We start from the raw sequence: 14,913 nt of genomic DNA, 5'->3' as shown, positions 1-14,913 counted from the left end.
AGTTCAGACTTAATAGCTAGGAGGAGCTGAGTGGGGGAACAGGAAGAGCAGAGGGAAGGTTTGGAGCTAAGGTAAGAGAAGGCTTAGACACAGTCCTCCTTCTACTATGCAATCAATGGCAGAAGTTGCAATGGTCCCGTATAATATCAGGACCCAGGCTGCTGGTAGGCGGCCATTTGGATTATCTAAGGGGCATCAGGACCAGATTTGACTGCAATGACAGATAAGTTTAGAAGCCTTTTAGTTGGGTGCTAGGTGTAGAGGTCTGAGGTGTGGGGGAACTCGGAGGGATGATCAAGGACACAGTTTCCATGAGTGAGGTAGAGAAAGAAGATCCAAGGCTTGACTATCCTAGTGTCACATGCACCCAGGGAGGATCAGATTGAGTAGGCCCAAGCTATTTAGCATGTTGTCACCCAAGAACAAGGGCCAAGGGCTGAGAACCTGAGTGAGACATGGTCACCTGGTACCAGGGCTTGTGAACGAGGCCAAAGGGTGAGAAACCATGCTTGAGAGATTAAGCCTCACTCATGGGAAACGACCAGAGATGAGTCTCGGTGAAGAAGGTCAACTGTAGCCTTAAAGACAGTGCTGGAGGTCCCTCCACCTCCAAGAACACTAGAGGGGTGACATGTGCTCCATGGTCACTCCCAACTGGCAGAAGGGGGACTAACCAATTGTTGCCGGTGTTGGGTGACGTCCTAGTGATTGGTTAGTTGGAAAGTAACCCTGTCGCACTTAGACTGGGTACAGGATCCTGGCATGTCTCTAGTCGCCTGTGGGCCAGAGGTGCCACAAAGAGAGCCTGCCGAGTCTTCACACCAATGTAATAGTTTAGCAGCGGCGGGAAGGCAACCATGGTGGGTTGGAGCTTAGGGGCACCAAAAGTCACACCACACAACAACTCACATGGGATGTTTGTTGGGAGGGGGAGCAGAGGCTGCCTCTGAGAAAGAGTGGAGGGAAGAGGAGTGAAAAGGGCTTCCCTTTTCAAAGGGACCACAGCACATGTGCACAGAGAATTCTCTACTTAGTGGCTGCAGCTGATGTCTGTCCTGTTAGGTCCCTGAGAGGAGGCCAGTGCAAATGCCTGAATGCTAACTCCTAGGCTCTACAGGGTTTCTCTGTAGCTTTGGAGCCTGTCCTGGCTGGCCTCAAACTCACAGAGATCCATCTGCTTCTGCCTCCTGAGAGCTGGGATTAGAGGCATGCACCACCACCACCACCACTCGATTTAAGATCCACTTTTTATTCTTGAATTCTCCATTGATTTCAGTTGGAGATCTTCTGTTCAACTAAGAGGCCATCTTGGCTGTTCCTAACAGACTAAATCTAAGTGTGCTGTGCCTGGTAGAGTTAGCACCCACACAACTAAAACTGATGAAGTCAGCACAAGAACCCAAAAGTTGTCAATGCACTAACATGTACAAAAGGCTGCAAAAAATATCTGCCATACTCGCTCAAATTCAAACTATATTCCTATTGTTTCTCACCCCCAGCATTTAAAAGCTCTAACAGACAGAGACGAAATTTAAGGCCTTGGTCTACCCATCGGCTCTGAGATTAGCTGGGCTCTTTTCCCTTTGCTAGTGACTTGCTGTAGAGACAGTTGCTCCATATCCTGTTAAGCCCCCATCCCTGGGGTGGCACACAACACCTGCCTGCCTGCCTGCCTTCCATAAATGGCTATCTCTTAAACATGGCTTCCCCCCAAACTGGGGATCGGGTCTGCAGAAGCTTATATCAATGCAGTTGTCTCAAGGAGAGGGAAGGGCACAGTTTCCCTCAAACTTTATGGAGCACAAGCCTACTCCAAGGGCCCCTTTGAAAGAAGGAGGAAACTGAAGGCCAGAGAGGGTAGGAGGCTGGGTCAAGTCACAGCCCAGGTCCCTGGCCTTCTTCCAGAAGATGTCCAAGATTAGCGAACACTGCCTGTGGCGCACACATCCTGTGACTGCCATTGCAGATCTGTCTGTGCCTCGGGAGCAAGTGTCCTGCCCTTCTTCTGTTCAGGTTTCGTGACAGCGGGATGTGCCTGGACTTCGGTCTTTTAATCCTGAACTGAGTTTCTGCTCTGTTACAAGCTCCACAAAGGATACTGACTTTCAAGCAAAGGCTTGTCCCTAAGCATGCTGTGTTTAGTCATTAAATGGCAAGGAGAGGAGAGAGGCGTCTACTGAAAGAGAAGTTGCCCTGGAGCACACAGGGGCAGCTCTGCTACCTGACTTTTGTCACTGTACCTGAAGAGGTTGGGAGGGCAGCCCTTGGCTGGGGCCCAGCATGCTTGTAACTATGCTCCTACTACTCATGAGGTTGAGGCAGGAGGATTATACGTTTGAAGTCAATTTGGGCTACCTAGTGAGTTCTGAACTAGACTGGGCAACTTAGTGAGACTCAGTCTCAAGATGAAAATAAGAAGGTATAGGGGGTCTAACACCATGGTACCAGACCTTGGATTCAATTCCCAGCACTGGGCAAATAAAGACCAAACAAAAAACAAATTAAACATTGGCCAGGACTTTTCTAAGGCAAGACTGGAAGATTGGGTCTGGATTCTCTCCTTCATTTGGTGACGAGATTGTCCCCCCAACAAAATGAATTCACAGGATCAATAATGAAAGACACCCCTGGGCAGGGCAGGGCGTGGGTGGCATTTTTTTTAATTTCCATAGTGTATTTGTTCAGTTTATTTATAAGCAGATCACTTCACTATTTACAGTACATGAGCATAGAGATTCTACAGTTTTTTTTTGTGATGTAAACAATAGCTCCCAGCAGGAGCCGAGAAAAGAAACCAGTTCTGAAGTATTTACAGACGTTAAAATAGAACTTTATACTCACAGAATAATAATACATAGAGCAATTTGGTTAAATTATCTACGAAACTATAGAATCTGACAATGTACAAATACAGGAAAACAGTTTCTCATTTAGAAGGTAAGACAGATAAATCACACTGGAAATAAAATAGGGACAATGACAACCACAATAATTAAGAGCAAAGAAGTCTTCTTCCTCGCCACTCACGGATAAAGTATTTATATAAATAAGGACACAACCCAACGAAATGGGAAAAATATATAAAAATCTTCTACCAATTAAAAAAAATAGCAAAACTAAAAACTCGATTTTCAATCATTAGCGGTGTCCTTTAAAAAATTAAAATTTAGCTTCTATTATAAATAATAAAGCAGATGTGTCCCTCTGTATAGGTGAAATTCTTGCACCTTTCTCAAGAAATGCATCAATGTAACACACACACACACACACACACGCACACACGCACGCACGCACAAGTTTATTCTAATGTTTTCTTTCCGTGCGTGCACACACACCCACAAACACAACCTTACATTCACATACCCCAGGCTACAGTTATCTTGTTGAGCTCCCTAATACACAATGCCCCCTTACAATTGTATCCTGGGTATGACAAAACTTCTCAAGTTTAGCCATTCCCTGGTTTGACCCTGTCACAGAGCCAGGGCTTTCCCTGGCTCCCTATTGCTCAAAATTCTCTAGGTTGCATGGTCACGCTAAGAGAAACGAGTTTTTGAGTCCAAGATTTGGAACTGCTGGAAGGGAGCACAGGAACCACCTTGCCCAGTCAATTAAGGCTAGCTACTGACAGCATCTCCTGGAACGAAGGGCTTGGGGAGCCAGACAGCCTTGCTTCTAACCTCAGCAGCTGCTTCTCATTGAAGCACATGCTCAGGCCAGTGCTCACGGGACTCAGGAGACAAGAAGGCCGGCGTGAATCTCTGCAATGGACTGCACTGTGGACTTCCAGATGGTCAGCTTCCTCAGCAACCACCTAGAAACCCAGGTGCGTTCCACTGCCCTGTCCCATGTACTCTCCAGACCATGCTTCCCTTGAGATCTCCAACCTGTTTCAACTGGAATCAGAACACCCCTTCAGAAACCAAGGTGGGAACAGTTTATGACTTATTATTCCTAACATAAAAACATCTGACAAGATTTTAAAATACAAAATACAAAACACAAAAAAAATTAAGAAAACAAAACAAAACCTGTTTGGCTATTCAGTGGTCATGGCCAGGGCCCCTTCTCCCCCAATCCTCATAGCCAACTTTACTTGTCCCAAAGGTACCATGTAAGTCACCTAGCAGAGGTTCACTTAACAAGGTTGGCAGCTTGGCTGCCAGTATTGCAGTTATAGTAAACCCCTCTGGACACCTGGATTCAGGGTTCAACCCTATCTCTTCTACCACAGGATAACTAGTGTATTTCCCAGACTGCATCGGCATCTAGGTAGTTGCTGATGTTCCAAATTGGTACTGAACACATAAGACAACTCACTTGTGTCATTGTATTTCACTGCCAAGTTAATGTTGGCCGGCATGGTGACTGACCAAAGGAACTTAGTTTTGCCTTCCGTCTTGGTGGCCAGTTGACACCAGTCATTGACTGGTGACCACACATTGATAAGGCAAAGTGCTGGCTAATCACCACCACAAGGACACTACCCAAGGCCAGCCAAAGGGAGCAAGGAGGCTTGCTAAGGCTTCCTTGGAGAATCCTTTGACAAAAAAATAATATGGCACAAAGGGGTTGGAGCCACATGAATACCTTTCAGAGGAGCTGTTTACAGTGGAGATCTACCAAATCATACGCTGCAAGCCCCTCAGTGTGGGTATTTGGATGTCTGTACTCCTTCCGATATGCAAGGCATTCTGATTAAATGGCTTCATGAAAATCTGTCTCCCCAAATTCCAAAGGCTTGGTCACTGCTGCTATACCGTTAAAGATTAAAAAACAAAAGCTGCCCTAAACATATGCAGTGTGATCCATGCCTCCTGTTATCCCATGTGTTTTACAATCATTTGAAAGCAATGTGTGAAAACTGTCTAAGTTGAGCTGTTTGGGGAAAACAAGTGTATTGCTAGTATTATCTGCAAGCAAGCAAGAGACGGCCAAGTGGTCACAACATTCAGATTAAAAGCTGTTCGGTGGGGATGATGACAAGGCCAATGCAAGACCGGAAGTTATCAACGAGCCCAGTGAGGGGTTAATTCCTTGCCATCCCCACAAGAAACTATGGCTTGGGTCTGTCCTGGCAAGCTAGCCTCTTCATGTAAGGCACCTCAGCCAGGACTATGTGGATCTCATCCTGATGGAGGCTGATGACCTTATAGAAAGTGCCCCCCTCCCCACCCGCCAACCCTGAGCTAGCCAGAGAGTGGAACTCTGGGTTGCCCTTGGCTCCCGGATGAGAATGCTATTATCATTGGATAGCTTCATTTGCTAGCTCAAGAGCTCAAGGAACAGGGTGGAAGGTCAGACAGCAAGTGAAATGATTGCGCCACAAAGCGTTGCAATTGGCTGGGCTGCTTTTTAGTCTTTACAAAAGTGGGTCCCAAGATGTAAACCCCTATCCTCCTGTTTCTTGGGCTTCTAGTGAAGAGGACAGCCAAGGACTGGCTGGCTGCAGGCTCTCATGACTTCCGCCTTGGAAGACGCCTGTTTTCTTCCCCACACTAGCCCCCTTCCCTACCCTCTCACCCAGCCTTTAGGACAGCACCTCACATAGGTAAAGGATACACATATTTGCCGGAGGAGAATGTGGAGCAAGGCTCAAGTGTTAGGTTTCTCAAAGTGCTTTTGTCGATGAGTGCAAAGTGTCTGATTAGCTACTTCCCGGGTGACCCGGTGTTCTGCAGCTAATGTCAGGGGCACCCTGCCCACACTCCCATCTGTTCTAGGCCAAGGCCATCTCTGTACATGAAAGTTTTTATCCCAGGCTCTCCCTGCACTTACCCTGTATCCCCAGACTCTTCAAACAGCCCTGGAGCTCATCTCCTGTATGCAAAACCCTCAGGGATTTGGAGAGTTGCATCAACATATTGCACATAAATAGTGGTTAGTTTCCTTCTGCCCCAGTGGGAAGGGTGAAGGGATCCCTTTTCTTTGGCTAATGAAACCAGCAGGCTCACACTATTTACTATTACACACGCAATCCCTTTCCAACGTCACACGTGACACTGGAATATGGCTTTCTCAAGCTGATCTCAACCGCTGAAAACCGAATGTCAAGAACAACCCTTTTGACCCCAGTGAGTCACGTCACACACCCTGTAAGGGAGACTCTGGTTCAGAGAGAGGTGCTCAGCATTTGCAGCAGCAGGGTCAGCTGAGAGGTGAGCAGACCTCAGAGGCTGGGACAGACCCTGAATACAGCTGGCCATGCAAAAAGAGCCACCTGTACTTTCTCTCCATTTACTACCTGCATAGTGGCCGTGGCAGGCATATCACACCTTCACCCAAAACACTGACCTGTAAGGCTTGAGGTCACAAAGGACATCTAACTGCATGTCTTCCCACGTTAGGACTTGAGGGCCAAGTCTTCGTGGCTGGCTCGGAGTACTCCTCCCATCCCTGGAGTCTTGCTGTTCACCGCATGATACAAGGTCAACGGATGGACACAGGCGTAGGACGGCTTCCTGACTCCGAGCATTTGTCTAGTGGGGGCCACAATGTATGCCAGGGGGATGGGGAGTAGGGACCCTAGCTGTACTCCATCCACTCATATTCTTTACCTATGATGCATTTTCCTTCGGTAACCAGAGTCCCCCACACACACACCGAGAGAGAGGACTCTGACTCAGCCTTGTACTGACTGAGGAAGGAGATGGAAGAATTCCACTTAGTGGTTGGATTGGACATTTCTAGAAAAATACCGGCACAGCACAGAGATGACACGGAGCCTGCCCTCCCTGGGCGGCTGCCAACAGTCTAGGAAGCTGTATGGCAATCACACGTAAACATCATTGAGACACATTAGGACAGTTACAATGAGATGGTTGCCAATAGCAGCTGCTCCCTCTGGGTTACTCATTGATTCAATGGGAAAAGGACCAAATGGTCTTGGAGGGGCCTGACAGTCTCCTTGGTTAAGTTATATGCAGCACCGAGTGAATCTTCCGAGAGAGGTCATCTACAGGACTGGTCATTTGCAGACCTGGTAGCCTGTTTTTATGAGAGGGTTAGTGGAGGATACCAGAAACCCTTGATAGGCGTCAGCTCTCAGCGTGACCGATGGGACATCAGGCACCAACTCCAGGCTCAAAGCTCTGCTTTGCTCAAGAGCCAACATCTAAGTGACTTCGAGTGAAGTGACTGAGCAGCTCCAGTTAACCCTAGCTGGGGAGAGAGACTTACTGTTTGCTAAGAATTTGTTCTTTTACCCCAGCAACCATCATCTGGCTCAGTGTAACTGGGTGTGAATAGGAAGAGCTTAGGGTTTTCCGGACAACGCCTACACTCCGAGGCCCAGGAAGAAGATCTTGGTGGGGTCAGAATTCAAATGGCTCTCCAGATTAAATCTATTCTCTTTTCCATCAGGTAATTTCAGTAAACACTCGCTTTCTGCCATGATTAGAGCCCAAGTTTTAGTGGAGGTAAGTGAAGAGCTTTAATTTGGCTCCGTTCTATACCCCGTTTTCCATGTGTCTACTATGCGCTAGGCAATGGATAACTATAAAGGAGTTCAGAACGACTGGGTCTGTGCTTTGAAGAGTCTCTTTTTGGATCTATCCTTAGAAGCCACACCTTCTCCAGTTATATTCCTGTTTGCTATTCTCCCTCCCCTCTCTATACTATGTTGTTAACAGTATTGGGAAGTCTTTTGCCAAGTAATGGCTTCAAGGGTACCCTGCCCCCAGGGACGAGGTCATGACAGAGATGTGGTAAGCATAAAAACCAGCCAGCATATGGCTCTACAAAGGTAGTCTTCCAAAGACTACCACTAGATCAGGGCATCAAATAAATTAAACAACCAATTAGTAATGCCTGCCCAGAGCACTGTGTTAAAGATTCTAATAGCACAACCAGGCTTCCCCACACACAAAAAAATTAGTGCTATGATAATTAAGTATGTCTGCATTGACCAAGGATGTGGGAGTCATAACTGACTAGATTCTGCCTGAGCAGAAGCTAAGACATCTACTGTCTAATTGTGCCCTTCAGTCTATTTCACAGAAAAGGAATCTGGGTTTAGGGAGGTCAACAGATTTAACACACAGATAGTCTGTTTCCCTATTTCTGCTAAAGACAGTCTCCTCCAGTTTTATCTACGGGTGGAGAGTATTCCCAACACCAAGCATAAGATCATGGGGCTCACTTTCTTTACTAAGGTATTTTGAAATCTTAAAACAACAACAACAACAAAACACCAATTCTCAAAAGAATAAGCCTGGGATTAATAGCAGATTAATTTAGCTTGGTTAATTTAATGAATCATTTACTTTCAAACTTTCTTATTTGGCAGAACATTGAGGGGCAGGGGAATAAGAAAGAAAATGTCACAAGACCAAGGAGGACTGATCTATATGAAGCATTAGAGTGGATGTTCTGCCTAGCTGGTTCTCCCTCATGAAAGACCCCCAGGAACCCATACTGGATATGGCTTTGACAGTGGTCAAGAACAGTTTGAAGGGGACTCCACTGTGAATGCTCCTTGGGAGTGCCTTGTCCACCTCCAACCTGTACACCCCTCATCCTGCACCTTTACAGAGGAGGGACAGTAAGGACAGCAGTAGGCTATAGTACGGGCTATCAATTGCCCTCCCTGCCCAAAATGACGGCTCCTTGGTGAAGTCTGTGTACCACTTGCAGGTGTCTCAAAGCCTTGAGGAGTATCCACAGGCAGGATAAGTCACGGGACATGGAGGATCAAAGCAGAGGGACACCTGAGCCAGTGCTGAATGAAGCTTGAATTTGCCTTAATGCTGGTGAGTGAACTGTTGACCTATTTCTCCAATAAGCTACTACTAAGCTTCTAGCCTATTGTTCAACTCAGCTAACCCCAGCCTCTGACTTTTGCATTTTTATGCTAACTACTACAGCAGGCTGGGGCCTGGAGTCAGGAGGCATGGTGTGGATTACTGCTCTGTACACTGCCTGGCCATGGAACCTTGGGCAAGACACTCCACCTCACAGAGCACTGTCCTCTTTCCCTACAGGCACTCATGGCTCTGAGCAATAAAGACAGGCACTCTCCAAGTGTGAGTCGGATAGGGGGAAGGAATTCTCATTACAGCTTGAGTGGAACTCACTTAAAATAAAATAAAAGACACTGGGGCTTGGTGGAGGACACCTGGACACCTCTCTCCACTCTTCCTACCCGGGACTGCAACCCAATCTTTCCTGGGGACCCAGTGGCCACCCAACACCTCCAGGAATACACGGCCAGGGGAGCAGCGCAGCTCAGTAGCAAACACCTCATGACAGTGCATAGTTAAACAATCAAGGAAGCAATACAATAACCCCAGGCACAGTATATCTGAGCCATAAATACGTTTATCTTAAGGATATACTTTTTTTTTCTTCAATTAAAAATGAGTTTCTAATCCTGATTCTATTCACAAGTAACAATTTCATATCACACACTACAGACAGAAGATGTTATGGGGAACATAGCTCAAGTCTACAGAAGGAAGTCAGTCGGGCGGGAGGGACAGATGACTGACAGCACATTGAGGCGCACCCAGGACGATCCGCTGGAAGCGCACCCAGGACGATCCGCTGGAAGCGAGGACACTCGTGTGGCAGTGGAACATCAACGCCATGGAAACTCACGGACAGAAGCAGCTTTGTTCAATGTAAACATTGATTTTTTTTTTAAAGGAAACGACAGCAGATTCAAGTCTCTCTCTCTCACGTGTGTTCTCTCACGCTCGCTCATTGGCTCGCTCTCCTTCTCATATACTTATTTCTGTGAAAACGTAAACATATTGGAAGGGCCTTGTCTGAGGTATTGAGGTATTCCTCGAAGGTTAAGGCTGATGTCAATGCAGGCTCTGCTGGGCCTCTTTCAGTAAGCTGTCAAAATCCATGGCTTCATACTTGCTTTTCCCAGATGAGGGAAGGACTTCTTCAGATGTGGGATCTGTGGATCAGTGAGAGGTAGGGCGGTAAGAAACTCAGTCCCAACCGGCAGATCTGCCCCCGAGAGTGGGCCTCACGGAGCTGGGACGGCCAGGGTGACACAGTGCAGGAATGGGTACTACCACAGTATCAACTGTCATCCTGCTGTGACCTTACTTCCATGTTGACCAGATCTCACGGCTTCAGAGGCCTTGTTGTAGAACAATGAGTACCTGAACGGAATACCCTACAACTCATTTCCAGCCAATATCCTAGAATGTCCTAGAAATAGATGTTCCTCAACACCCTCCCACCAACTAGGAACTTGATAGACTGTTACTGGGTCAGTCACTGAAGAACACCAATAAACCTATCTCAGACAGATGGGAAAATGCTCTCATAACAGACTGCACCTGAGACCCACTTAGATCCCTGGATACTCAGTGCTGTATCAGGAAGGCTACCATGGGCTCCTTTACAAGAAACTCTTTTCCACGTCAGGTTTCTTCAGATTTCACCAACTTGTACACAAATGGCAAGGGCATGACGATGGTGCAGGCACCCTGCCACCTACTCATGGCGAAGCTGCTGCCTGCTGAAGGGCCACTATGGAATGGACATCAAGAGGCAGGATAGCCATGCTGCTGCTGAGAGCCCGAGAGCACAGACTGCGCCTTCATGTAGGAACAGGACACGACTGTGTGCTTAGTCACTCACAGGACCAGAGGCCAGAACATAAGCAAGATGGCAGCCACAGACAAAGCTGTTGTGGACTAGCAACCGGGAGGAGCCTTCAGACATTAAAGGAACTCGTCACTGTGCCTCACGCTCTGAGACTCACTAGAACGCAGTTAGGATTTGCTCTTACCATAGTCAGCGTATCTGGGCCAGCGGAAGTGCCGGAGCCCTCCATAGCTCAGGTGGAAGGAGGGCTCATTGCGCCTCCTCAGGGTTGCGCCGTTCCTCAGGGACAGGGCAGCGTGCTCCGAACACCGGAAGGTGATGAAGCCATGCTTCTCGCCTCTGGAGGGAGAGGATAAGGTGTAAGGGAGGATGTTTCTAGGCCAGTCTGGTGGACATTATGAGAGCACACATCGTAGGATGAGGAGCAGAAAACCATGTCACATGCGCCCTTCTCACTGATGAGGGCTAATGACATTTGATAGACCAACCTCTGCAACGTGATGACAACAGGAGCAGCTGAGCTGTGCTGGGAGTTTGACAGTTGCTGGACACCCACGTATTGTATCATATTACCTTTATGTGAGCTGTTTCAATTTTGTGTAGTCAATGTGGCCTTGAACTAACAGAGATCCATCTACCTCTTTTTTTTTTTTTTTTTTTTTTTTTTTTGGTTTTTCGAGACAGGGTTTCTCTGTGGCTTTGGAGGCTGTCCTGGAACTAGCTCTTGTAGACCAGGCTGGACTCGAACACACAGAGATCCACCTACCTCTGCCTCCCAAGTGCTGGGATTAAAGGTGTGCGCCACCAACACCCGGCTCCGTCTACCTCTTAATCCTGAGTCCTGGGGTTAAAGGTGTATGCCTGGCTGGTATGGCTGCTTTGCTATTTTCGTCTCCAGCGGCTTTAATAAATCATAAACAATATATCACCACACTACACTTTAACAATTCTCAGGAACTGAGCCTTTTCTTTGGAGCTTGTTTTTCCAGGTTATATTTGCATGAAATCATAAAGACTGCACAAAACTTTGCAAACTTCTATTTGTGTAGTGACTCAAAAAACTGGTAAAAAAATAACATAAAAGTTACCATTTTTTAAATGTTTAGTTGAGCAGTGTTAAGTAGATACACATTGTCATACAATGAGTCTCTAAAAAATGTTTAGCTTGTTTTGTTTTTCTGAGATAGACTTTACTAGGTAGCCCAGACTAGGCTTGAACTTGCTCTGTAACTCAAGCTGTCCCAAACTCTCTGTCCTCACGATCCTAGTTTTCAAATGCTGGGATTGCAGGTCTGGACTGCCATGCCTGGTGCGAGCTACAGAAAATATTCCATCTTCTAAATAGTAAACCTATTCCATTAAATAGTATCTCCATTTTATCCCTGGGTCTCCAGCAACCATCATTTCACTTTCTGTTTCTATTAGGCACATGACATAGGTGTAACTATAACTGTACTGGCATCCTGCTCTGACAGTGGACTTGGGGTGGTGGCCGCACCTTAGGGCGTGGCTTCAGGTGTGCGGGCAATTTTTTCCACATCCTTACCAGCTTTTCCTTATTTTTATCTTAACGGTAGTATGCTGGTTAGTTTCGGTCTAACTTAACAAGCTAGAGCCAGGTGGGAAGAGAGAACCTCAGTGGATGAACTGCCTCCCTTAAACTAGCCTGTAGGCGAGCCTAAGGGACATTTTCTTGATGGATTATGGATGTGGGAGGACCAGACTCATTGTGGGTGGCGCTGTCCCCGGGGCTGGGTTCCTGGATTGTATAGGAAAACAGGCTGAGCAAGCCTTGGGAAGAAGTGCAGTGGGAAGTGTTCATCCAGGGCCTTTGCTTCAGTTCCTGCCTTGACTTCCAGTCCTGACTTCCTTTACGATGGACTAAGCAGGGAGCTGAAATTAACCCTTTCCTCCCTAGGATGCTTTTTGGTCATGGTGTGTATCACAGCAATGGAAAGCAAACTCAAGCAGTTGCCATCTAAACGATACGAGGCGCGGAATGACAGCGATATAAGAGATGACTTTCTGGCTAAAGCTTTTTATGATGATTATTTCTGTTAGATCAGAATTTAAAAATCCTAGTAAATTACTTTGCAGGTATGATAGCGGGTAATTTGAAGAACCTGTGGCATCTATAGTGAATGCTTATAGGCGACTTGGCTTTTTGCAGATTTCTTTACAGATTAAAAAAAGCCTGCTCTCCTAGGTGAATGAGGACAAGCCAGGGTTACTTAGCAGATGGCAGGCCCAGGACTCGCTGCAGAGGAAGGGAGGCCTGTGAGTAACACGGAGACGCACCACAGTGAGGCCCCGGAACAAGCGCATCACCTTCGGGTTGTCAAAGGGCACTTCCGGGCCTGCATGGCTGTTTGATCAAAGGCCTTGAGGGGTCTGTGGGCTCCATCTCTTCCCTGCTAATTAACTTGCCTGAGACGCCCCAGAAAAGAAAGCAGCAGAATGGCTAGGTTTTAGCGGTGTCAAAAGTTTAGATGACAGATCGAATGGAAACTATCTGGCACCGGGTCACGTGCCAGCAGGATTCATCCTGGTCGTCTCCCACCCGTTCCTGCCAGCTCCCTGCCCCCTCCTGTGTGGAATGGCTGGTCTGGACTCACCTCTTACTTCTTGTCAGCACCTGGCACTCTACTATCTCCCCAAACACCTCGAAGCGCTTCTTCAGTTCCCGAGAGCTCATGTCACTGGAGAGATTTCGGATGTATACCACACGGCCTTCGCCCTGCTCGAGAAGGAGGACAGAGAGGGCGCCCCGTCATTACTCTCACGGAGTCTATGTCTAGGCATGGCTGAGCAGCAACACTGCTGGAGTCAGAGAGAGGACCATGACAGCCTCTATAGCAAAGGGCCTGTCCTTGTTGGAGCAGGGACCACTGAGTGCAGGAGAAGCAGCCCCCAGGGGAAGCACCCTCGAGAAGGGACTAAGTAGAGCCTGGGCAGAGAGAAGCTGCACCAGGAGACATGTTCTGCTCAGCACTGTGCTGAGCCTGCAGGCTGCTGAGACACACTGGGGACCTGGTGGTGTGTGGGGTCAGAGTACACTGGAAGGAGAGATAATGAGGCAGGAGTTAGGGCCAAGGGAGCCACCATTGTATCTTTGAGTTTGCCAGGGAAAGCTGGATGAAGCCATGACACAGACACCATGCCCCACAAGCCACCTTCAGGAGAGTTTCGCTATATGCTAGATGGGCACGCAGAACAGACAGGCAGAGAAGATGATCAGGGAGGCCAGGCTGCAACCTCCTGCCTCTCTTTTGTGATTTGAGGACTTGGGGCCGTTGTCTGGATATCTGTGCTCTGGTGGTTGAGACAGTGTGTGATCCAGACAGGCTTTCTCTATGCACAGGAGCAGCCAGCAACTCTCTACACAGCCCATCCGCCAACCACGGATGGCAGGAAAGAAACCCCAGAGTGAGGTTCCACAACAGAACCTCATGCATGGTCATGGCGTCCATCCAGGTGCATAGAGAAAGCCCCGCCCCCAGACTCCTGATAACTTCCTGAATGTCTGCCCCTACCCCAGACCTTGGACCTCTTTATCCCCAAGCTCCTTGTGAATAGCTCTCATAAGTCACCAATGTAAACATGCTATCCCAATGGTTCATATTCTAGGACTCTATCATAATCTCAGGGAATTAATGCCAACTCTTGGTCCCATTGGTTTCTTTGTTTATGAGCTTGTTGTCTTTTTTGCCTTTCCGTCTCAACCACAGGAATTAGGGACTTAATCTGTCTTTATACCACTGTCACTTGAAGCCTAGGGTTATGCTAGGTATGTCAAACCACTGAACCCAAGAAGACTAAGGTCACCTGTGCCTTGATTTTGTTTGAGATAGGGTCCCACTACGTAGCCCTGGCTGGCCTGGAACCCACTGTGCAGACCTGACAATTGTCTTTGGTAAATTCAAAGATAAAATGGTGGCTCCCATGGTCCTAATGTCTGTCTCATTATCTCCCCTTCCAGTGAACTCTGAACCCTACAAACCAGTTGGCTTTGAACTGACAGAAATCAACCTGCCGCTGTGGACAGAGCCCTACCTCCCAAGTACTGGGATTAAAAGTATGTGTCATCATTCCTGGTCTTACCTGTAGTTTTTGTTTGTTTTGTTTTTGAGACAGGGTTTCTCTGTGTAATATAGCCCTAGCTGTCCTGGAACTCACTCTGTAGACCAGGCTGGCCTTGAACTCACAGAGATCCGCCTGTCTCTGCCTCCCGAGTGCTGGGATTAAAGGTATACACACACCACCATTGCCTGGCTTTACGTGCAGTTTTCAGTACCTGTTACACACGCTGTGCACCTCTGGGGTTTGTGTGCCCCCACACGCCCA

General features: G+C 47.6%; 1 protein-coding gene across 1 annotated transcript in view; it reads right to left on the bottom strand.

Annotated features, from left to right (window-relative positions):
- Positions 1 to 2,644: 2,644 nt before the first annotated feature.
- The window catches only part of Ppargc1b (PPARG coactivator 1 beta), a 109,926-nt gene continuing 97,657 nt past the window's right edge, over positions 2,645 to 14,913 (bottom strand). The window contains 3 exon segments of the mRNA XM_005074679.4: positions 2,645 to 9,907; positions 10,754 to 10,908; positions 13,185 to 13,306. Coding sequence (XP_005074736.1) covers positions 9,807 to 9,907; positions 10,754 to 10,908; positions 13,185 to 13,306 — 378 coding nt within the window. The 3' untranslated portion in view covers positions 2,645 to 9,806.

Source organism: Mesocricetus auratus, unplaced genomic scaffold (genome assembly GCF_017639785.1).
Source record: "Mesocricetus auratus isolate SY011 unplaced genomic scaffold, BCM_Maur_2.0 Super-Scaffold_6730, whole genome shotgun sequence".
NCBI classification, from domain to species: Eukaryota; Metazoa; Chordata; class Mammalia; order Rodentia; family Cricetidae; genus Mesocricetus; species Mesocricetus auratus.
This window is presented reverse-complemented; position numbering and strand designations above follow the sequence as displayed.